At 40.9% G+C, this 24,310-nt stretch overlaps 1 protein-coding gene across 2 annotated transcripts in view; it reads right to left on the bottom strand.

The window, feature by feature from the left end:
- The window catches only part of Mospd1 (motile sperm domain containing 1), a 35,085-nt gene extending 13,780 nt beyond the window's left edge, over nt 1–21,305 (bottom strand). Inside the window, exons 1-5 of one of the 2 annotated variants that reach the window (XM_070039682.1) lie at nt 21,182–21,305; nt 16,316–16,388; nt 6,897–7,149; nt 6,709–6,784; nt 4,988–5,205 (exon numbers count right to left, since the gene is read on the bottom strand). In XM_070039682.1, coding sequence (XP_069895783.1) covers nt 4,988–5,205; nt 6,709–6,784; nt 6,897–7,050 — 448 coding nt within the window. In that variant the 5' untranslated portion in view covers nt 7,051–7,149; nt 16,316–16,388; nt 21,182–21,305. The remainder of the gene's footprint in view (nt 1–4,987; nt 5,206–6,708; nt 6,785–6,896; nt 7,150–16,315; nt 16,389–21,181) is intronic. The other variant, XM_070039683.1, reaches the window with a different exon arrangement.
- Between the last annotated feature and the right edge of the window lie 3,005 nt (nt 21,306–24,310).

Here is a 24,310-nt window from a genome sequence, read left to right as displayed (position 1 = left end):
AAGGGAAATATTTATTGTGATAACTACACCATTAACTACAAACCTACAGAAAAGAGAACTTCAAAGAATTTTTAGTATTTAGAGAAATTACCCCCAAAAAACCTTTTTGTGACAAAACTCAGTGCTTTCTACTCTAACTCAGCTTCTTTCTCACTCAAAGCTGGCAGTCTACCACTTAAGTCAGACCTCCACTTCTGGCTTTTTTATGGTTAATGGGAGGTAAGAGTCTCACAGACTTTTCTTCCCTGGCTGCCTTCAAGCTGCAATCCTCAGATCTCAGCCTCCTGAGTAGCTAGGATTACAAGTATGAGCCACTGATACCCAGTTCCAAAAACCATTTTTATAAATGCCTGAAAAATTTCAAAATGGAAATATAGCCTTTTTCTGGCACTATGTAATTAACATAAAACATGTTATAAAAATATACAAAACAAAGTCTCCTTCATAATCTCATCCTCCTAGAAATAATATTGTCAATGACTGGGCATATATTCTTTCAGATTTTACAAATGGCCACCCAAGCATGTAAAGTTATTTTATATAAGTGATAATTTTATGCATTCTTACATAACAGTTTTCCTCTATTCACTGACAAATATGTTTTAAGCTTTCTCTATGTCAGTATATAAACATCTATTATTCTATGAAATAATCGATGATTGTAAATGCCTGCCTGGCATACCATTTTATCAACACTCATAATTTAATCACTTCTCACTTTTAGGTTATTTTCAGTTATTATAACAATATTAAAGAGGGCATAGACTCAAACAGAACAAAGATATAGCAGTACATTGATAATGTAATTAAGACAACCCCCCCAAGCGTTGGCTGTATCTTTTAAAAACATCTTCCATTTATTTATTTATTTATTTATTTATTTAAATATTAATGTACTTGGGCTTAAACTCAGAGCCCTGGGCTTGCTAGGTGGGTGATCTACTACTGAGCTGCACCTCCAGTTCCAAGATTCTCTTTATTTTAGTTAAATCCATTAAGTAAAAAACTCAAAACTCAAACTGTATGTACATATCAAAGTCCTAAAAAGTAATATTGAACACTTATATAAGGAGATTTGAGAAGTTACATATTATTATGTTTATTATGGGTACTTTTTTACCTTTTTAAATTTATTATTGTTATATCTCTTTTTTTGCCAGTCTTGGGGCTTGAACTCTGGACCTGGGTACTAACCCTGAGCTCTTTTTTGCTCAAGGTGAGTGCTCTACCACTTGAGCCACAGTGTCACTTCTGGCTTTTCTGTGATGAATTGGAAATAAGAGTCTCAGATTTTCCTGCCCAGGCTGGCTTCGAACCTTGATCCTTAGGTCTCAGCCTCCTGTGTAGCTAGGATTACAGGTGTGAGCTACTGGTGCCCAGCTAATATATCTTTATATATACTTAACTTAATTTCCTCAAGCTAGCACCAGTGGTTTGCATCTATAATCCTAGCTTCTTAGAAGGCTAAGATCTGAGGATCAGTGCAAAGGCAACTCAGGCAATCAAATTTGAGAGACGCTTATTTCTAATTAACCAGAAAAAAAAAAGCTGGAAGTTGAAGTGTGGCTCAAATGGTAGAGCCTCCAGTCTTGAGTGCAAAAGCTAAGCAAGAGCTCAAGGCTTTCAGTTCAAGCCCTACTACTAAGGAATGAATCAACGAACACACACGAACGAACACACACACACACACAATCTTTCATTTTACTTTTTTTTTGAGATAGGGTCACTATATAGTTCAACTTACTGTTTACCCTAGGGTTGACCTTGAACTCTAAATTTTCTTATTTTAGCCTCTGCAGTCCTGGGATTTATGGACATACTCTACTACAGTCAGTTCTTAGGATATTTGAAAATCCAGTTTTTCATGATGAAGCCTTTAACAACATTTTCCTGCTAACAGTGAGTCTCAACATTGTTGCCCTTCTAATCCTACTTTTTTTTGTCAATCCTAGGGCTTGAACTCAGGAGCCTGGGCACTGTCCCTGAGCTTATTTTGTTCAAGGCTAACATTCTACCACTTGAGCCACAGCGTCACTTCTGGTTTTTTCTGTTTATGTGGTACTGAGGAATTGAACCCAGGGCTTTATGCATGCTATGCAAGCATTCTACCACTAAGCCACATTCCCAGCCCCTCCTAATACTTCTAACAATATACTTTTGTTGAAATCTCTTCTAAAGAAAAACCTGAAAAAATGACATCTTAAAAACCTTCTAAGATTGGGTGCCAGTAGCTCACGCCTGTATTCCTAGCTACTCAGAAGACTATGATCTGGAGGATCATGGTTTGAAGTCAGCCCAATCAGAAAACATCTATGAAACCTCATCTCCAAAATAAACAACAAAACCCAGGGCTGGTGGTATGTCTCAAGTGGTAGCATGCCAGCCCAAAGCAAATCTGAACAGAGTTCAAACCCCAATTATTGCCAAGAAAAAAAAATTCTAGAGAAAAAAAAAACTTCAAAAATACAATCTCAATTTATTATGGCATGTTAGCTCAGGTGAACTTAATGAAAAACAAAATTTCACACACTAGAAACCACACATTTAGTAGACAGAGGAAGTAGACACCATTTAGTAGACAGAGGAAGTTAAAAATACCATTTCATCAACATAGACTAAGTTCTTCTTAGTTATACTAAGAAAAATAGCCCAATGTGGTGGCTAATGCCATAATACCAGCATTAGGGAGGCCGAGTCAGAAGAACCTTGAGCCTGAGGGACAACTGGGGCTACATAGTAAAACCCTGTCTCAAAAGAAAAAAACAGCTTGGCTGGGATGTAGCTCAGTGCTAGGGCATTTAAGTAGGTATGGCAAGATCCCAGGTTCTTCTATTCCCAGCATTGCAAAAAGCATCACTTGAAAATGGTTCTCCTTTGTCTAAAATCGAAAAGATAATCTTGCCAGTGAATAATGACTGCTGAAGCTGGATACCAGTGGCTCACACCTATAATCCTAGCTATTTAGGAGGCTGAGATCTGAGGATCACAGTTCAAAGCCAACCCCGGCAGGAAAGTCCAGGAGATTCTTATCTCCAATAAACCACCAAAAACCAGAGGTGGTGCTGTGGCTCAAGTGGTACAGTGCTGGGACTGGGAAGGTGGCTCAGTGGTAGAGTGCTTGCCTTGCATGCCAGAGGCCCTGGGTTCGATTCCTCAGCACCACATAAGCAAAAAGAAAAAAGCCAGAAGTGGCGCTGTGGCTCAAGTGGTAGAGTGCTAGCCTTGAGCTGAAGAGCTGAGGGACAGCACCCAGGCCCAAAGTTCAGGCCCCCGACCGGACCCAAAAAAAAAAACAAAAACCAAAAACCAAAAAACAATGCCCATGTAATTGTAACCCCTCTGTACAGTATTTTCACAATAAAAAAGAAAACAAAAAAAAACAAAACAAAAAAGTGGTACACTGCTAGCCTTGAGATGAAGAACTCAGGGACCACGCCCAGAGTTCAAGCCCCACAACCAAGAAAAATAAATGACTATCAGGTGCCACCCAGTTGCTCACGGCTGTCATCCTATCTACTCAGGAGGCTGAGATCTGAGGATTGAGATTCAAAGCCAGCCTGGGCAAGAAAGTCCATCAGACTCTTAGCTCCAATTAAACACCAGAAAACTGGAAGAGGCATTGTGGCTCCAGTGGTAGAGTGCTAGCCTTAAGCTGATGAGCAGAAGAGCAGAGGGACACCACCCAGGACCAGAGTTCAAAACTCACAACTGACAATAAATAAATAAATAGATAGATAGATAATAAATGACTGCTGAGAGAAATTTACAAGCTACTACCTGGTCCATTACTAATCTACTATCCAGTTCTTAATCTTGGCACCATCAGAAGTCTGGGCACACCCTGCATTGATTGAGAAAAACTTTGGGTACAATAAAGGAAGAGGTACCACTCCTTGCCTTATTGAAATAAAAATCTGAATACAGGGCTGGGAAGGTGGCTCAGTGGTAGAGTGCTTGCATCGCATGCATGAGGCCCTGGGTTCGATTCCTCAGCACCACATAAGCAGAAAAAGCCGGAAGTGGCGCTGTGGCTCAAGTGGTAGAGAGCTTGCTTTGAGCTGAAGAGCTGAGGGACAGCGCCCAGACCCAGAGTTCAGGCCCCACGACCGACAAAAAAAAAAAAGTCTGAATACCAAACTGATTATAGTTCTACAAATCGATGTAATGACAAATTAAGTCACATACACATATTGTTGTAATTTCAAGGACAGCTGGTCTCACACTCATATATCACTATCAAAAAGTCTCTATTTTTCTATGGAAATTTTCCTCTCCCTTGTCTGATAATTGATTTGGGGGGGGAAAGATAATGAGAAGTTAGGAGGGAGGGGGAATGACGTCGGAAGAGCTGAATGAGGATGTCAATGTTGAAAGAATATATCATAACACTTTTGAATATCTAAGCTGGAAGGAAATGAGGAATGGAGAGGGATTCAATTAATAGCCCACAGGGGATATTATAATCTACTTAGTTTAATTAACTTCAACTTTAATGAGATTTTTTTTCTTCCAAAATAATATGAACAGTGAGCTAAGCTTGGCCTATTGCCAAACACAATCTCTCTCCTCCTTCAAACTAATTAAATGGGAAAGGATATAGGAAAGTCAAAGAAACAACAGTACAAGATTGTCAGATTGCTAATATCATCAAGTACAGTGCCTGAAGTCTCCAATCATATGTGTGTGTACATATGTGTACATATAACATATAGACATGACATCTATAATCATCAATATACATACAATAAATAAATGTTTATTTAAAAGCCTAACGTAACACTTTCCCCTTAGAGCCAGGTCTAGTGAAAGCTCAAGTGTCCATCTCTCAGCCTCTAGTTCTAGTTCAGTCATTGTAGTCTCTATGCTTCATTTTGAAGTAGTTGAATAGGTTTAAAGTGGCAGATTCTTTCCAATAACTATTCTTAGTTCCCTGACTGAACTTAGAAATGTGTAAGATCTCAAAAAGACTTTAAAAAATCCAAAGTACCTGGTTGAAACGATGGCTCAAAAAACAAACTCTCAGTTAAATGATCCTTTATTCTTTTTTCCTCTTCTTCCTTCTGTTGTTCTTTTGCAGATGGGAGAAGAGTAGCAACAACCTCCTTCCTTCCTAAAGCCTTCCTCTGGCTTTGCTCAGAAACTTGAAGGCGGAATTTGTCTACTACACCATAGTGGCAGGATCGAACATCTCTGTGACGAATCACACTGAAAACAGCAAAAAAATAACAAAAGCTGTTTAAATTTTGAGGCCTGTCAGACACAGTAGAGCAAAGAGATTTCTCTTTTTTTCTTTTCTTTTTGCTAGTCCTGGGGCTTGAACTCAGGGTCTACTCACTGTCTCTGAGCTCCTTTTGCTCAAGGCTAGCAATCTACCACTTGAGCCACAGCTCCACTTCTGGCTTTTTCTGTTTGTGATACTGAGGAATCGAACCCAGGGCTTCATGCATGCTAGGCAAGCACTCTTCCACTAAGCCGCATTCATGATTTCAATAGGTGAAATTCTGTTAACTGACTCCTACCAATCCTCAAGAACATAGAGTTCTTAATGATGTCAAAGAAAATTCAGAGTAAACTGCAAAAAGAAATGGGTAAATCTAAAACAGTTGAGGTAAAAAAAAATTCCCTTTAACTATGGTATTTCTTTCTAAATATCTGTCTAAAGTAATATTCCCTAATTAGGAATATAGGAAATAGTTTGTTCCTACATACATACTGTATCATGTCGTTCAAGTAACAAAACTCACCACTTAAACTGATTTATATATACATACACATAAAATATGCAACTGAATAAGTAATCCAGTCTGACTAAAGTGCCAGAAGACTAACAGTAGACTTTTGTATTTTTTTCTAAAGAGAAAAAGTGTATAAGACAATGTGATTTTTAGAAGTTTTCTACAAGTCTGTTTAATGTGCTTCTTTCTTCCTAGGGAATGTAAAACAATTAGGTCAAGGGTAATACTTTTTGTTTGGCAAGACTACGCCAAAGAAATGTCCCAAACATCATCTTATGGCTTTGAAATAATGAAATTGTATCCATAAGAGCTCTGCTTCTCATTGTCAAAGAAGAATTAAACCAATATAATTTACTTGATAGTTTAAATTAAGGGATGGTCAAAGGATCCATCTGGTCACCACCAGTTCTAAAGAGAAAATTAAATATGAACAACTTGAACCAATAGCCAATTATCTGATATTCCTAAAATGAAATTAAGTGGGAGCACCTGGATAACCTTTTCTAGATGACTACTAACATACTTGCTTCCTGTTTATGTAGCATAACTTGCAGGCCTATTACCTGAATCATCGCAGGTGAACTTGTATTACCATTGTTCTTACACTATAGTATTATTAGCTTCCCAACTGTCATTTTAAGAGCAGGATGTTCCAAAGAAAACTAAAGTCACTATTACTGAGAGCTGGAGGAATTGAAAGGATAAGTCAAAACTTGACTTTATGAACATCTCAGCCTCAACTTAAAACCCCCAGGAGGAAATGGATATTCAAAGAAATATGGTACATACAGCGAGAAGCATCTGGTTGGCCTGTTTTGAAATATTCCAGAAATATCTTAGCTTTGATAGAAAAATTTTAGAAAGATTATACCCACCTATGTGGGAGTAACTTGTAAGGAAGATCTTTTTCAAGTTAAAACACAAAATATTCATATACTGCCAAGTACGTGAGCAGGAAGTGATTTGGACTTACATATCCACACAGCACTGAGGTTTAACTGCACCTGCAGCATCCACAACAACATACTTATTCGGAGTAGTACACAAAACTGCAAGAGAAAATCACAATGGCCTTTAATGAGTTTAAATCAATTTATCTCAGCAAGGAAAAGATTCATAGGGACTAGTTAAAAATTCATAAGTTCGACCTGAGAGACTCACCTTTGAACTTTAAGGCAAACTCATAGGGATTGTACAGAGTCAACACTTGCTTATGTGTTGACTGATCATCTGCATAAAATATTAGCTCTGTGGGAAACACAAAAACGGGAAGATTTCCTTCCACTAACTCTGGTTGTCTTTTTTGTTGATGCATTGGCACTGAATCTCCCTTCTGCAGCTTCTGTTTTTACAGTCTCAAGTTTATTTTGGACTTTGTTAGATTCAGTTAAAAAGTCCAAAGCATTTTGGCAATCTAGAAATAGAAGGAGAACGAGAGAAAGAAAATCATAATACTGATTTTCATTAATCCAGCCTCTCCACACACCCAAAAAGCATATAACATGCATTCAAATAGGTCCCCAAATCGCTGAAACATGCCTTTTGACCTTTCCTCCTGGCTGATTTACATAGCTTTTTACCAACTTACACAAAGAAATGCACATGTGCTCCTTTCATAGACTTCCAACCTGTGATAAATTGCATAAATACACAAATACAGAACATAGGAAGACTATATAAATAAATCTTTCTCAAATGAATTATCTCCTTTTGAAGTGATGAAATCAAAGAGACAGCATTCTCTGTAAACTTTTTTTAAAGGAGACTAGTATTATAGTATTGTCCCAACTGAGTCTATGTGAGCTGATTAGAATTCTTAAAAGCTGAAATTAAAGCACACACTAAGTTTCCCTGATTTATGGGAAAACCCAAGAGAATCTTTTTTACTCTCATCAACAATGTATTTTTTTTTCTACTGACAGTTGGGAACAGCTTCTGATCTTGAAAGGAACCCAAGTGGCCATACTTGCTCAGCATTCACATTTGAGTTTCCTATGAATATCCAAAGTCAATAAGTGCACGTGGTTCCTTCCCTCCTATGTCAAGTATACAAGCCTTGTGAGTGCTATTTTCTTCCCACTCCTGAGGCCTATCTGAATTCCTTCTGAAGTTCTTGAATACATAGTTGGTAAAAATCTCACTTGCTGGGCATGGAGGCACATGCCTATAATCCCAGTACTTGGGAGGATAAGGCTGGAGGCAGTGAATTTGAGGGCAACTTGGGCTATATAGTGAGAGCCTGTTTTTAAAAAAGAATACACATATAAGTGTTGGGAGGAAGGAACACAGACCAAGGTCTGTGTTTGCAGATGCAAAGGCCATGAGATATGAAGGGAAAAGGGAAGGTACTGAATTCATAGGCTGTCTCAGATAATCATTCAACTTTATATATACAGATAGTTCTAAGTATGAATGTAGTTCATAATAATGTTGGATTTGTTTCTAGGTTTTTCTGACTAGCTGATAGAGCCCAATATCTAAGGTTTCTATAATTTGTAATAGAATAGACTGATTAATTGGTTCTTTTTCCCCCTTGTGGTACTGGAGCTTTAACTGAAGCCTTATGTCAAGTGCCCTACCACTTGAGCCAGGCCCCAGACTGCAATCTTCTACCTAAGACTACAGATTTGTACCTCTAAGCTCAGCTTGGTTGCTGAAATACAATATTGCTAACTTTTTTTTTTCCTGGGCTGGCCTATCCTCCTGTCTTCAACTCTCATGTTGAAGTCTGACTAGCAATTTTTTTTTTTTGTCAGTTGTGGACCCTGAACCCTGTCCCTCAGCTCTTCAGCTCAAGGCTAGCGCTCTATCACCTGAGCCACAGTGCCACTTCCAGTTTTTTCTGCTTATGTGGTGCTTAGGAATCGAACCCAGGGCCTCATGCATGCAAGGCAAGCGTTCTACCACTGAGCTACCTTCCCAGCCCCTGACTAGGATTTTAACTGTGTGCTGCCATACCCAACTTTTAAAAAGCCACTTATATAGCACTTAGTATAGGCTAGCTAAGATTGTAAGTCTTTATTATTGTTTCATTATGAACAAACCAGATTGATACCTGCCCAACCAATAAAAAAAGAGTCAGGAGGCCTCCTACCTCCTAGTGCAGTATTATTTCTACTATGCCAGATTGCCTCTTTCCAAAAATTAAGAGTATTCTGAAAAGCATTTACCTTTTTTATTTTTTATTAATTTCCTTTTTCTTATGATCAGTCATGGGGCTTGAACTCAGGGCATGGGCACTATCCCTGACCAATTTTGCTCAAGGATAGGGCTGCACCACTTTGAGCCACAGCACACTTCTGGTTTTCTAGTGGTTAATTGAAGATAATCTTCAGATCTCAGACTCCTGAGTATCTAAGATTATAGGCGTGAGCCACTAGTGCGGGCTCCTAGATTCCCTTCTTTTGCTCAAAGCCACATACATTTCTATTTGGATAAAGTAACCTCAAAAGTTACATTCTTAGGAAGCTTGACTATCAGGAAAAGATCTGAGTTTGATATCACTAAATAATATGCAGTCTCACTCTAAAACTATTAAACAGACATTTTATCTTGTGATAAAGGGTGGCTTTTCAGATTTAAATGATAGATAATACACATTGATTAAATTGCATAACCATCTATATTTTTTTAAGTTGAATCTAACCTTCCCTGCTTATACTATGGTCAATTCTAAACACATCAAAAACAATGAAAAGTGTAGAGAAAATAAGAGTAATGTAAAAACAAAATAAGAGACATAGAAGGCGGAAGGGAAAAATAAAGGCAGGGAAGGAGGGAAAGGATAAAATCCAGCCATAAAAGCACTAGAAGGAGCTGGGCAGCTGGGTGCCATTGGCTCACGCCTGTAATCCTAGTTACTCAGGAGGCTGAGATCTGAAGATCGTGGCTCACAGCAGGAAAGTCTGTGAGACTCTAATCTCTAATGAACCACCAGAAAACTGGAGGTGGCGCTGTGGCTCAAGTGGTAGAGCACTCGTCTTGTGCTGAAGAGCTCAGGGACAGTGCCCAGGCCCAGAGTTCAAGCCCCTTGACCTACAAAAAAAAAAAAATCTGGGAACTGGAGGCTCACACCAAGATTATCTTAGATTTGTCTGCCTGGACAGGCTTAAACTGTATCCTCCGATCTCAGCCTTCTGAGTAGCTAGGATTATAGGCTTGAGAGCCATGTGGGGTGCTAGGCTTAGGAGTTTTTTTTAACCTTTTAGTGTCTTTCAAATTCTGAATTCTGAATACTTAGTAAAAAAAACATCAAACAAAACCATAACAACCCTCCTAGGCCCTAATGTAAACAAAAATGTTAGTTTGGAAAGGTCCGGAGGCATGGATTAACTGTACAATAAGTGTGAGGTCCTAAGTTCAAACTCCAGTACCACCAAAAATGTTGTCAGTTTTGAAATACAGGGGCTGGGAATGTGGCTTAGTGGTAGAGTGCTTGCCTAGCATGCATGAAGCCCTGGGTTCAATTCCTCAGTGCCAGATAAATGGAAAAAAGGCAGAAGTGGTGCTGTGGTTCAAGTGGTAGAGAACTAGCCTTGAGCAAAGAGTGGCTCAGGGACAGAGCCCCAGGCCCTGAGTTCTAGCCCCAACACTGGCAAAAATAAATGAAATACAAAAGGTGATTCATAAAAACTGTATAAAAAGTGGTGGGTGGGAAAAAAAGGAAGAAAAAGTATATAAAAATCTCTACTAACTACATTTTCTATCTTAAATGATCCTTTAAGAACATATTAATAACTTTATGGATTAAACAGAAAGATTTTATTTTAAATAATTTTACATGTAACAAAAACACAATACAATAAGAAAAAGATATGTTTACAGCTTAGGAACATGTATAACTAATGAAAACCAAAAGGTTATACAGGAATATGAGGTTGGGTGTGATGCTGCACCCAGCAATGCCATTACTCAGGAGACTGTGACAGGAGGATCATAAGTTTGCAACCAGCCTGGGTAATATAAAAAGATTGTCTCAAAAAAAAAAAAAAAAAAAAAGCTAGGTGCTGGTGGCTCACGCCTGTAATCCTAGCTACTCAGGAGGCTGAGATCTGGGGATCTCAGTTCAAAGCCAGCCCAGGCAGGAAAGTCGGTGAGACTCTTTTTTTTGGGGGGGGGGGTGGAGGGGTCCAGTTGTGGGGCCTGAACTCTGGGCCTGGTCGCTGTCCCTCAGCTCTTCAGCTCAAGGCTAGCGCTCTACCACTTGAGTTGAGCCGTAGCGCCACTTCTGGCTTTTTTTCTTTTTTGCTTATGTGGTGCTGAGGAATGGAACCCAGGGCCACATGCATGCAAGGCAAGCACTCTACCACTGAGCCACCTGCCCAGCCCTCGGTGAGATTTTTATCTCCAATAATTCACCAAAAAAAAAAACGGAATTGCGCTGTGGCTCAAGTGGTAGAGCACTAGCCTTGAGCTGAAGAGCTGATGGACAGTGCCCAGGCCCAAAGTTCAAGCCCCATGACCAACTGAAAAAGAAAAGATAAAACAAGAGTATGAGATGGTTCACAAATCTGACTATGAAGTCAAAAATAACATGCAGACCAGTGTTAAAACTCTTGGTTCTAACTTTAAGAAGTTAGTTGGCCCTGAGCAGAGTAGAAATTTACCAGCTCAGAATAAAGGCTTAGAAGCAATTCTTTGCCTGTGACATTAACACTTTGAAAGTTGAATATATATATTATAATGTGTATATATACATACATTTCTGTGAATCATAATGAAGCCATCTCCTTGTCATCATTAAAGTGTTTAATCATGTGTGAGCAATCTACTATTTTTTATACCCTTCCTTTTATCACTTCTCTTGGCTATAAGTTGGCTAATAAATTCCAGCCAAGAAAAACTAGGAAAGAATTACATCAGGTCACCAGAGCAGAATTAGGTGACTGCCAATGGATATAATGAACCATAACACTCACCATTAATTTATGGGTTTCTGGGAGACTAGCACTTTGTCTGTGCTTTAGTCCGTATTGCAAAGCAATAAAGCACAAGAACTTGAGAGAGATTATATACTAAACTGGTAAAAATCAGCATGTAATTTTTCTATTCTAATTGGTTTATGATGCTGTTTTTCAAAAATCAAGTGCCAAATCAGTATTTTTGCCCCAGTTTTTTTCCTTTGGCAAATGAGGAAAGCAAGCCCAGGATTAAGATACTTACCCAGAACTGCATAGGATATTGAAGGAAGAATTGTGGTCTCTAGATTCATACTTCCTTCTTAGTTCTCATCTGTTTTCTCAATCCAAAATCCCTGTCTCTTTGGTAGTGGTAAAATATACCTCCATCTTTAGATAAAGATCCTGCTTTCCAAGATCAGAATTGTCAGACTTGATCAAAAATTCAAGTCACCACCGAGACTGTATTATCTTTTTTTTTTTTTTTTTTTTTTTTTTTGGTACTGGAGATTCAACTCAGATCCTCGATTCCTGCTTAGCATTTTTGCTGAAGGCTGATGCTTTAATCACTTGAGCCAGCCCTCCACTTCCATACATTATATTGATCTGTTTCCTTTTCAGTTTTATTTTAAAAAGAGGAACAAATTCAGTTACTGAGTTGTACTTTGTTTTCCTGATTAGGAAATTGTAACAATGGCTAATGCTAACTTTTGATGATGACATTAATATCCAAGGTTTGCCTAATTCTTTCTGCCTAGCAGTAAAAAATGTATGCTTTTTTCCACCTGGTCCTGAGGCTTGAACTCAGGGCCTGAGTGCTGTTCCTGAGCTCCTTGCTCAAGGCTACTTCTCTACCACTTTGAGCCATGGCACCACTTCTGGCTTTTTCTGTGATTTAATTAGAGAGAAGAGTCTCACAGACTTTCCTGCCCATCTGGCATTGAACCACAATCCTCAGATCTCAGGCCCATGAGTAGCTAGAATTACAGGTATGAGCCACCAGCACCTCACTTTGTGTGCATTTTTAAAGACCAGTTCAAATTCCCCCTCCTATAGCACACACTTACTACTCTGATCTCCAGGGAATGCATCAATTTATATTTTTCATGCACTCCCCCTATGTATCAAATGTTTTCGCATTTGCTCTATGTGGCTTAATTGTGAATCTTTTCATTAGATTTCAGTCCTAATGCCATAATAATTTTTGTGTGTGTTTGTATATCTGCAATTTGAACTTGACACTTAGCAGATACTGAGTTTGTTGGTTATTCTCCAGGTACCTACTAACAACTATCTCCTCTATTGGGGAATATGTTCCCTCCCCCAAACTGAATACTCTTCTTGTATAAAGGGAAGACAAGGCCAAACTCTGGTGGCTCACACCTATAATCCTAGCTACTCAAGAAGCTGAGATCTGAGGATTACAGTTTGAAGCTAGCCGGGGCAGAGAAGTTCCCTGGAGACTTTTATCTCCAATTAACCATTCAAAAAATGGAAGTGGCACTGTGGCTGAAGTGGTAGCGTGCTAGCCTTTAGCACAAAAAGGTTCAGGGACAGCACCCAGGCCCTGAGTTCATGCCCTACACCTGACAAATAAATAAATAAATAAGCAAACAAGCAAATAAATAAAACAGGGAGGACAAAGGGTGGCAAGTGGCTTCACAATATATCTTAGGTGGCTGTGGACATAGGCTAGGGCAAGAGAAGATCAGAGAGAACCAGCACTCCAAGCTACCTCTCCTCTCCCTTTCCCTTGTTTGCTTCTGCTTCCTTCTCCCATCCCCAAACTGGGCCAGCAGCGCTTTGGAACTTGAGGCTCTCAACCTTATAAAGGCAGACAATGCAGCTGCAAAGGTGTGATACCAGAAACTGCGTTGGCCTGGTCCCTGTGCAAACCACAGAGAAGCAATCATAAATACAATTGGAAAGACAACTTGATGTATGCACACCACCTTGTGACCAATTTGCAAACTACTCTCCCACAAAGCAGCAGCATAAACACTGAAACCTTTTTTTTTTTAATGTTTTCACACAAGGTCTTGCTATGTGACCCAGCTAGGTCTCAAACTTGCCAAACTCTTGCCTCAGCCTCCCCAGTGCTGAGATTCCAGGTATGTACCACCACACCTGGCAACACTGAATTGTTCACATACTGTGCCCCAAATGTGACTGTTTCCTTCACTTGGTATTGAACAGAAGAAGGGAAAAAATAAGACTCTTAGCAGGGCACTTGTGGCTCACACCTATAATCCTAGCTACTCAGGAGACTGAGATCTGAGGATGGTAGTTCGAAGACAGCCCAGGCAAGAATGTCTGTGAGACTCTTATCTACAATAAACAACTAAAAACCCGGAAGTGGCACTGAGGCTCAAGTGGTAGAGCTGTGGCTCAAGTGGTAGAGCGCTAGCCTTGAGCTAAGCTGAGGGACAGCGCCCAGGCCCAGAGTTCAAGCCTCACAACCAACAAAAGAAATAAATAAGAGTCTTAGATAAATAGGGGGCTTCTCTAGACTACTATCATAGATTCAAAACTTAGATTATTAAAGAACACAGAAACCACTTTAAAAAAATATATTCTCACTTGCTCCCCACATCCTCCACCTGTTTTTTCCCCCTCTGTGTTGGAGAAAACATAGGCTTCAAGAAGGACCAAAAGTGATTCTTGAGGATTCTTGTACCAGTATGGTTCAAAATCTGAAAAGTTAATGACTCAAAGTAAAGTCTTCTCCAGAAATGAGGGGGCCATCTATCTGCTTTACCACAGTTTCCCAGCTACCATAAACTACACCCCCCAGGCTCAAACCATTTACTCTGATTAGCATTCCCAGCCCCACCTTCAAATTAGCCTTTTTATCTGGCCAGAAGAGCTATCTCTGTCCTCCATACTCAGAATGGTCCTTGCCAAAGGCCAAGTAAATAACAACTCTGTAGCTTGGGTCTTCCTACTGTTAAAACCTCTTTTTAAAAACTCAGCTCTCACTGGGCACAAGTGGCTTACATCTGTAATCCTAGCTACTCTGGTGGCTGAGATTTGAGAATCCTGGTATAAAGCCCAGGGAGGAAAAGTCCAAGAGACTCTTACCTCCAATTAATCAACAAAAAGCTCAGGGACAGCACTTATGCCCTGAGTTCAAGCCCCAACACACACACACATACACACACACACACACACACACACACACACACACACACACACACACACACACACACACACACACACACACACACACACACACACACACACACACACACACACACACACACACACACACACCCTCGGCTCCCTTCTTTGATTTTCTATTATTGCTTATTAATCCATCTTTGATTGACACACACACACACACACACACACACACACACACACACACACACACACACACACACACACACACACACACACACACACACACACACACACACACACACACACACACACACACACACACACACACCTCGGCTCCCTTCTTTGATTTTCTATTATTGCTTATTAATCCATTTAAAATGGCTGGTGTGCTACTAAAGTCAGGGCTTTCACAGCTACTAATGATATGAAGTCGTAGGCTATTCCATGTTCAAGATGTAAAACTTGAGTAGTATTCTTTTTAAATTTTAAAAACAATGGGGCTGGGAAGGTGGCTCAGTGGTAGAGTGCTTGCCTTGCATGCATGAGGCCCTGGGTTCGATTCCTCAGCACCACATATGCAAAAAGAAAAAAGCCGGAAGTGGCTCTGTGGCTCAAGTGATAGAGTGCTAGCCTTGAGCTGAAGAGCTGAGGGGCAGCGCCCAGGCCCAGAGTTCAGACCCCACAACCGGACCCCCCCATAAAAAACAATAGCCAGGTGCTGTGGTTTACACTTGTAATCTCAACTTCTTGGGAGCTTGACATAGGAGAATTTCAAGTTCAAGGCCACTATGGACAGTTTGCCAGACCCTTTGAAAAAAAATTAGTGCTACAAGCCAGGCACCGGTGGCTCACACCTGTAATCCTAGCTACTCAGGAGGCTGAGATCTGAGGATCACAGTTCAAAGCCAGCTCAAAGCCAGCCAGGGCAGGAAAGTCCGTGAAACTCTTATCTCCAATAAACCACTAGAAAACCAGAAGTGGCACTGTGGCTCAGTGGTAGAGTGCTCGCCTTGAGCTGAAGACCACAGGGACAGCACCCAAGCCCAGAGTTCAAGTCCCATGACTGACCAAAAAACAAAAATTAGTGCTACAGGCTGGAAATGTAGCTCAGTGGTAGAGTGCTTGCCTAGCATGCATGAAGTCCTAGACTTGATTCTTCAGTACCACATAAACAGAAAGAGCCAGAAGTGGCTCTGTGGCTCAAGTGGTAGAGTGCTAGCCTTGAAAGTGCCCAGGCCCTGAAGCCCCAGGACTGGCAAAAAAATTAGTGCTACAGACCTATTCATCTGCATCTACACATCTGTGGGAAGGTGGGAGAAGGGCTCAAATCAGAGGAGAAAGGGTGGGAAAGTGCAGTGGTGGAATGAACTGAAACTATACAACTTATGGAAGGAGATGGGAGGGAGGGAAGAGAGGGTGGGACTGGGAGAGAATGAGAGAACATATGACACTATGTGAAGGAAAATGTACTTTTTACCTGACGTATGTAAATGTAACCCCACTGTGTATCACCTCTAAAACAACAATAAAATAAATTAGAAAAAAATGAGTGCTACATACCTAATACTAGTGCTCAAGAGGTGAAATCAGGAGGACTGTGAGTTCTAGGCCAGCCTTGGCTAGATGGTGAGACCTGGTATCAAAAACAACAATAATATTAACTAATTAAAATCATCATAGGACTGAGGGCATAGCTTAGTGGCATTGCTTGGGGTCAATCTCTAGTACTGCAAAACAAATAAAATGCCCTAGAGAAATACATTTTTAAAAATACTACCCTGTCATATGCTACTTCTAGGATTTCAAACCTTCAGTCATTTCAAGATATAGGTGCAATTCTAAAAATAGCATCTATATTCATTACATGAAATACATATTTTGTACATATGTCAGTCTCAGAAGTTTAAAAAAAAATCTCAAACTTGGTCAACATTTATTCAGCTCTTTATATATGTATATTATATGTGCCAGGCCCCATGCTAGTAGACAACATAAAGATAAAAAGATGACAATGAGATATCACCCTTCCAATACCTCAGCCTAGCAGGATATGAGATGTTGTGTTCAAATGCCAGTAGACACAAAGCACTCTGGGAGCATGACAGGGTGCCCTATCAAACAGGAGCAGAGGGGTAGATTCCAGGAAGAATTTGTGTTGAGGCATAGAAAGGATACATACAGTGAGCACAGGCACTGTACTTTGTTAGAAATTATCATCATGTATGGAGGAGTGGCAAGAAGGGAGTTGAAAGCACAATGGGAAAGAGAACCTGATTTGGAGGTTTCAGCTGGACTCCCTATGGAGATGGCTCTCAAGGGGACAGCAGGAGCTGCTTCACCTGGGAACTTGTTACGAGTGGCAATTTTTGGTTTTCATGCTAGACCAACTGAATCGGAAATTCTGGGACTGGGGCCCAGCCATCTGTGTTTTTAATGAGCCCTCTTGGTGACTTTCAGGTACAACAGTCTTTGAGAGCTGCTGCTACAGTGTGTAACTTCTGAATGGTTTTAAACAGGAAACTACCTGGAGAAATTGGAAGCAGGCATTCTGGCCATTGACCCAAGCACAACATCTGACCTGAGGCTAGTTACAGTTTATGTTTATGTGTATATATATGTGTGTGTGTATGTATGTATATACTATATACAGCATACATACATATATGTATATATATATATATATATATATATATATATATATATATATATATATGATCAATCACTGGGCCCTGGTAGAAAAGTCCCTGTGAGACTTTTATCTCCATTTAGCCACTCAAGGAGTTGTGGCTCAAAGTGGTAGAGCACTACCCTTAAACAAAATACCTCAGGGACAGATGAGTTCAAGCCCAACAACCCAGAGTTCAAGCCGTACAACCACCACCAACATCTCTGTTGGATGACTTTGACAAAGAAGAGATGATGAAAGCTTAGTCTAAGGGAGATGGAATGGAGAAGAAACAGATTTGAGATGTTTTAGAGGTGACCAAAGTTCAGTCAGGTGACTAGAATATAGCTGTACAAAGGTGTCAAGGAAGTGGTTTTATGAAAAACTAAGCATGTGATTTTGCTGAATCAACTGCAAGGTTTGGAAGAAGTAATTCCATGTGGACCCTAGAAAAAGGTCTCCAGCTCCTGGAGAGCAATTTTCTAAGTGTGTCCATATAACCAAGAGCAAAGGATGTCTTGGCTTGCATAGGAGCCTCTAGGTCTGTTTGGTAGTTTCATTTCTCACTATTTATTTGGGGATGTGCTGACAAAAACTAAAGCTTGAACCTTGAAGAGCTAAACAGCAGACAATGGTTCTGGTGGTCTAACCAAGGAACCATCAATGAGAGATCCTTCTAGAAACCTCATCCTTTTGTTCTAACTTCATCACCAAAAAAAATCACAGAGCCTGCTTTGCCAGAATGAGTGAAAGAAAGTAGAGTTTATACTATGCCCTGAAGGTCAAGAAAGTCAAGTGGAGCTGTTATTTCTAATTTGGGAGGTATGATTTAGCCGAGGGCATCTTCAATTTCCTGATGAAGACAGAGGTACAGGTCAACCGGTAGGTCAAATTCATCTAATGAGAATTTTTCAGGATGCAATTCCTATTTCTATAGTGACCTTGGATACCTCTTGTTACTGCATGTTCTTTAGTTGTTAGCAATGTCTTAGCTTATTTGACCAAGTTAGTATTTGTCCAAAAATAGTAACCTAACAAAAACTGCACTCCTTTGGGGAATTTGAGAGGTACAGAAACCCTTAGAGATAGAAACAAAAAACTTTATAGTACAGATGAGGAAATAGAAGGTTTCAAAGAGTAAATCACTTAAATCTATTTCTTGTAGGGCAAGAGTCTTCCAAATGCTCTAAGGTGGCAAAATAAGATTCACAGGAACACTAGCAATCAAGTTTGTTACCTTTTGCAAAGATTTTAATCTGTATTTTCCATCTTAAATATTTTTATAAAAAATAAGAGGAAAAAATAGAATATTACGTTTAGTAAGGAATGGGGTAGCTTTATTTTTATTTTTATTTTTTTGGTTGGTCACGGGGCTTGAACTCTGGGCCTAGGCTCTTTTCCCTCAGCTCTTCAGCTCAAGGCTAGTGCTCTACCACTTGAGCCACTGCGCCACTTCTGGGGTAGCTTTTTATTTTAGGTTTATAGGCTGGAGGCATGACTTGAGGGAAAGTGTCTGCCTGGAAGTGTGAAGCCCTGAGTTCAGATTCCAGTATTCCCCTCCCCCCAAAAAATGTACTGAAAATGGAGTTAAATATAAAAGTACTGGGGCTGGGAAGGTGGCTCAGTGGTAGAGTGCTTGCCTTGCATGCATGAGGCCTTGGGTTCAATTCCTCAGCACCACATAAGCAGAAAAAGACAGAAGCAGACGCTATAGCTCAAATGGTAGAGCCCCAGCCTTGAGCTGAAGAGCTGAGGGACAGCGCCAGGCCGAGAGTTCAGGCCCCACAACTGACAAAAAATAATTAATTAATTAAAATAAATTAAATACATATATGTACTCTGGGGAAAACAGTATAAAATTGATGAAAATATACAGGAATAATTTAAGGAAGAAAAACGTGTTGTTTTCTGTACAATTTGTTGTATTTTCTAAAGAAAATAAAGTTCTTTACCATACAAGGTTACTTTAAGCAGGCACCAGTGGCTCACACCTATAATCCTAGCTACTCAGGAGACTGAGATCTAAGGATTGTGGTTCAAAGCCTGCCTGGGCAGGAAAAGTCTGTGAGACTCTTATCTCCAATAAACCACCAGAAAACCAGAAGTGGAACCGTGGTTCAAAAATTAGAGTGCTTGCCTTGAGATCAAAGTGGTTTTAGGGAGAATGCCCAGGCCCTGAGTTCAAGCCCCATAACTAACAAAAAAAGGTTACTTTATACTTTCTGTCTTTTATATTTAGTGCCATATTACATATATAGGCATGTATCACAATTACCTCTCACAGATTTGGGAAATTCTAAACTTTCAAATATGTTTGTATTTCAGTAAATGTTGGTTTGAGAGTTCTATAAACCTTTAGAAAGCAGATTAATTTCACATCCTGTTTGGTTATATAGATGTGAACAAAGAAAGACACATTTGGCCCTGTTTCCTGTTTTTCAAATTTCCCACTGCTTTATATCAAATATATGTGTAATCTAAAAGTTGGTGTTCACCCCTTACTCAATTTCCTGAATGTGGTATTTCATAGGCAAAGAGATTTCCCAATACTTACAGGAAGTGTGTGGACAAGATTTTCATCATCAACTGTGTATTAAATCGCATGTGTTGCCTTGCCTGAAAAAGTAGACTTTCCCCTGTGCCTGTTATTCACATTTAAGAACACAATGAGTTGTGAAAGAACGGGACTACTTTTTAGACAGAATGTGAAGAATCCAAATTGCCAGGTTTTGTGACCTTTTATTTCCCTGAAAGGTCAAAAGGCTGGGACTGTTTTCACTTAGTATTTGTTCCCTTGTTCCCCAAAGTAAAGTGGTCGATTGTACAGGGGCAGAAATGCTACTTCAATTGAAGAGGACAGATGTCAGTTTATGTCCCCAAAGGGGAAACCACCGAACCTGAAGGGTTGATGTTTCAGGAAGGAATATTAAAGCCTTCTTTACTGAGACATCGGCCCCACCTGATTGAGGCCCAGCCTTGCGAGCCCAGTTACCACCCCGGCGGGCTCCGTGTGAAACCGGTCATGTGAGCCTGTTTACAGCCTAGCAGCTGGTGCAACCATCAGAATCCGAGTGGAGGTCCAGGGAAGGAGGGAAGGATACAGGTCATGTTCCCCCTGTGTCCCCCTTTTATTCCAAAAAGGCGATCACCCTCCTCCCCAGCCTCTCACCCCCTCTCTTTCATCTCCCTCCAGGCAAAGTGAGCTGAGCTAAGCTATCCCGGGACTCTTGGCAGCAGCTCCCCCCCCCACCTCGATACACACACACACACACACCCCATTTCCTTCCAGTTGCTCACTCGAGGGGACCGGCTGGGTTGGACAAAGGGTGAGAACAGTGACACCCGGAGCAGGGAATCAACCTCCCTCCCACCCCAGCCCTCCTCGCAGCGTCCGCCCGAGAGTTGTCCCTGGGAGCCGTGTCCCCGGGGCAACACCGAACTCCGCCAGGCAGACACCGTGACGTTCCGGAGTCTGCCTTCGCCTGGCAAGAGCAAAGCACACAACAGCTAGTCGAGCCCGTACTACCGGCCGGGCCATCGCCAGCCAGAGACAGGGCACAAATGACCTCCCTCCCCCTCCCCGTGCCTGCTCCCGAGCGCCCACCCGCATCCCCGCGTCGCGGAGCCCCCGCTGTCAATCATCGAGCCAAGCTCCGGCTTTGGGCATGGGTCATTCCCTCCGCGGGGGCTCTCCGCCACGTAACTTCCACGTTTTGTACAAGTCAGAGGAAGTGGGTGACGGGACAGTGGGGGACTCTCACCTCGACAACACTGGCTTCTCGGATAGCAGCTGCGACTGCTCCCCCGCTCCTTTGTCAGCTTCTCCAGACTGCACTGCCTGCTGGGATACGGGAGGACTCAAATGCCACTTCTCCCCGCCCTCGAGGATGAGTCGCAACTGGCTAAGAGGGGTTAGAGGGCGGGGAGAGGAGAGAAGGCGGGTCCGAGGGCGTGCCTAGGGCGGGGGCGGGGCTTTAGAGTTGCCACCGGGCCTCTTGGGATTTCTTCCACTCTCCAAACTTCTTTCATCTCTGTCTTCTGATATGCTCCTCCCCAGCCACCACCACTTTGAGGGGATTGGATACGGTCACACATCATTCATCTCTCACTGCACTTGTTTAGCAGTTACCCTTGTTGCCTGAAATGTCTCAAGCCCTTTCCCTACCTCACATGCACACAGTGAACACCCAACTCTAGTTGCTTCTGCTTCTGAGACCTGACTTAGGATCATCCCTCCTGCTCCAGCCCTACAGACTCGGTTTAAGCCCATGACTTTTTGCTCTGACTGAACAAAGCCCCTCACAACAGCCAGAGGGGTCAGTCTAAGATGTATATATGACTGTGTTGTTCTACTGAAAACTTTTCAAGTCAAGTATATTGGTTTACGCTTGTACTTCTTTGGGAGGCAGAGGTAGGAAGATCCTGAATTGGAGGCCAGGCTGAGCTACATAGAAAAACCTTATCTCAAAATAAAACTAAACAAGGTTCAGTCCCACTTGACTCTACAACCCCTCAGCATGCGATCTCTGCAATTATCTTCCGATGTATCCAAAACTCTGATCCAAATAAACTGGCAATCTGTACATGCTAGTAGAACCCAGCAAAGCTTACCCAGTATAGGTTGCTCGAAATACTCCTGGAAAGGAAAGGTAAGATGATACACCCCTACAATTCCAGCACTCACGAAGTTGACAAAGGAAGATTGAGTGGTCCAGGCCAGCCTGAATTGTATACACCAAGAAAGCTATATAATCAATAATTTTCATAAAGCTCTTGAAAAATTATTACACAGTCTACAAATTTAATTTTAATGATGTGCAGAGAACTGGGTGTGATTGTCACAAGTCCCTGCTCCACAGATAAAAAAGCTCAAAGAATTCTCCCTAGCAGCCCTGCCCCAAGCAATAATCCACTAGATATCCTTTAGTCTTAGACCTCTGATACCTTTCCTCACAGATTTTTTCGCTATATAATCTTTATTTATCTTTGGAATATCTACATACCTTTCAAGGTTCAGTGGAAATTCTCCTTTATTTTGCCAGTCCTGGGGCTTGAACTCAGGGCCTGGGCACTGTCCCTAAGCTTCTTTTTCTGAAGGCTCTCTCTCTACCAGTTGAGCCACAGTGCCACTTCTGGCGTTTTCTGTTTATGTGGTACTGAGGAATCGAACCCAAGGTTTCATACATGCCAGGTAACCACTCTACCACTAAGCTACATTCCCAGCTCATATGCTACCTTTTTTTTAGTCAAACAACTTCCTTATTGTATAAGGCTAAACTTGTTTTGAATGTTTTATGAGCTGATTAAAAATTAATTTTTAATTGGCAAATGAAAAATTGAATGAGTTTATGTTATATACCATGATGTTTTGAAATATGCCTACATTGAAGAATGGCTATCTCAATTAATTAACATGTATATGTATTACTTCACATACAAGCAGATATTTGTGGTGAGAAAATTTGGAATCAACTTTCTAACCAAATGTTACTTTCCTAAAACATTAATCTTCAGAATCTTCCAGAACAACTATTAATTCTTACTCTATTACACTACAGTAGATCATTGCTTCAACTGCTTTCTAATCCTTCCTTACTTACCTAATCACTAGTTTATATGTCTTCCTTTCTCTCCTCCCTAAACTATGAATACCTCAGAACTAGCCCACAGCTACCAGTAAAATGCCTGATCCAGAAAGGCCATTAATACAATTTGATAAAATGGAATCTTTCATGTCTATTGCATCATAAGCCCTACATAGGCCCAGATTGGATGGAAGGCAAGACCTCACTTAATAAGCTCCCTCCCTTCATTAGGATATCTCCATCTTGACCTAGCCATGTGTTGCTTTTGCAAAGACAAACTGGTTAGGCAGCAGAGTATTGCAAAATGACCAAAGCTTGCACTTCCCTTGCAGGTCAGACTGGTTTGTGGTACAGTATATGGTTGTGGAAAAGGTAACTTGCACAGCTCACATGAGGACCCAGTGTAAAAAAAAAAAAGTATATAGCCCTGTAGAAAATAATTTTCTAAATGCATACATATTTCCTAGCTTGGAGAAGCTTTTGACTCCTTTTTTCTTTAGAGTGTATCTAATTTGGGCTCCAAATTCCTTCAAACCTTGTATAATATCTGTGTTAGAAAGTATACTTTTGACTGGGTGCTGGTGGCTCACACCTGTACTCCTAGCTACCTAGGAGGCTGAGATCCGAGGATCAAGGTTCAAAGCCAGGCAGGAAAGTCCGAGAGACTCTTATTTCCAATAAATCACCAGAAAAACAGAATTTGCGCTGTGGCTCAAGTGGTAGCGTATTAGCCTTGAGTTGAAGAGCTGAGGGACAGCGCCCAGGCCCAGAGTTCAGGCCCCATGACCGATAAAAAAAAGAAAGAAAGAAAGAAAGAAAATATACTTTTGCAAAAGTAGTCATCTTCCTTTGTGTCGTGTTTCCATTTGCTTGCTGTCTGACAATATTACAAGCTGTGTTATGACAGGATTTCCTTATCCCTAAAACTAGGACAAGAATCCTTGGCCTACACAATTTACCAGGCTCTTAGGAGTCCTAAATGTCGCTATGTAAATAGTATGTGCAATATTGCAAAGTATAGGGTACTTTTTTCAAAGATCTGTTTTGTTAGACCTCAAATTCTTGCTTCTGTACTAGATAGTCATATGTGTTTCAGATTCCACCTTAGGCACCAGTAGGCTTTCTTGCAAACTCCTAGGGATAATGCACTCACAGGAGTTGCCCAAGCCTGGATTAGCTCCCCAAATTTACCTAAGGATAAGAATGACTTAGAGTCCACACTACAGAAAACAGATTCCCAAAGTCGATCCCAGAGGTACTTAATACAAATTACTAAAAGAAAGATAGGATTAACCATACAGTTAA

This window comes from Dipodomys merriami, unplaced genomic scaffold, assembly GCF_024711535.1.
Source record: "Dipodomys merriami isolate MVZ:Mamm:240054 unplaced genomic scaffold, mDipMer1.0.p SCAF_3, whole genome shotgun sequence".
Taxonomy (NCBI): Eukaryota; Metazoa; Chordata; class Mammalia; order Rodentia; family Heteromyidae; genus Dipodomys; species Dipodomys merriami.
This window is presented reverse-complemented; position numbering and strand designations above follow the sequence as displayed.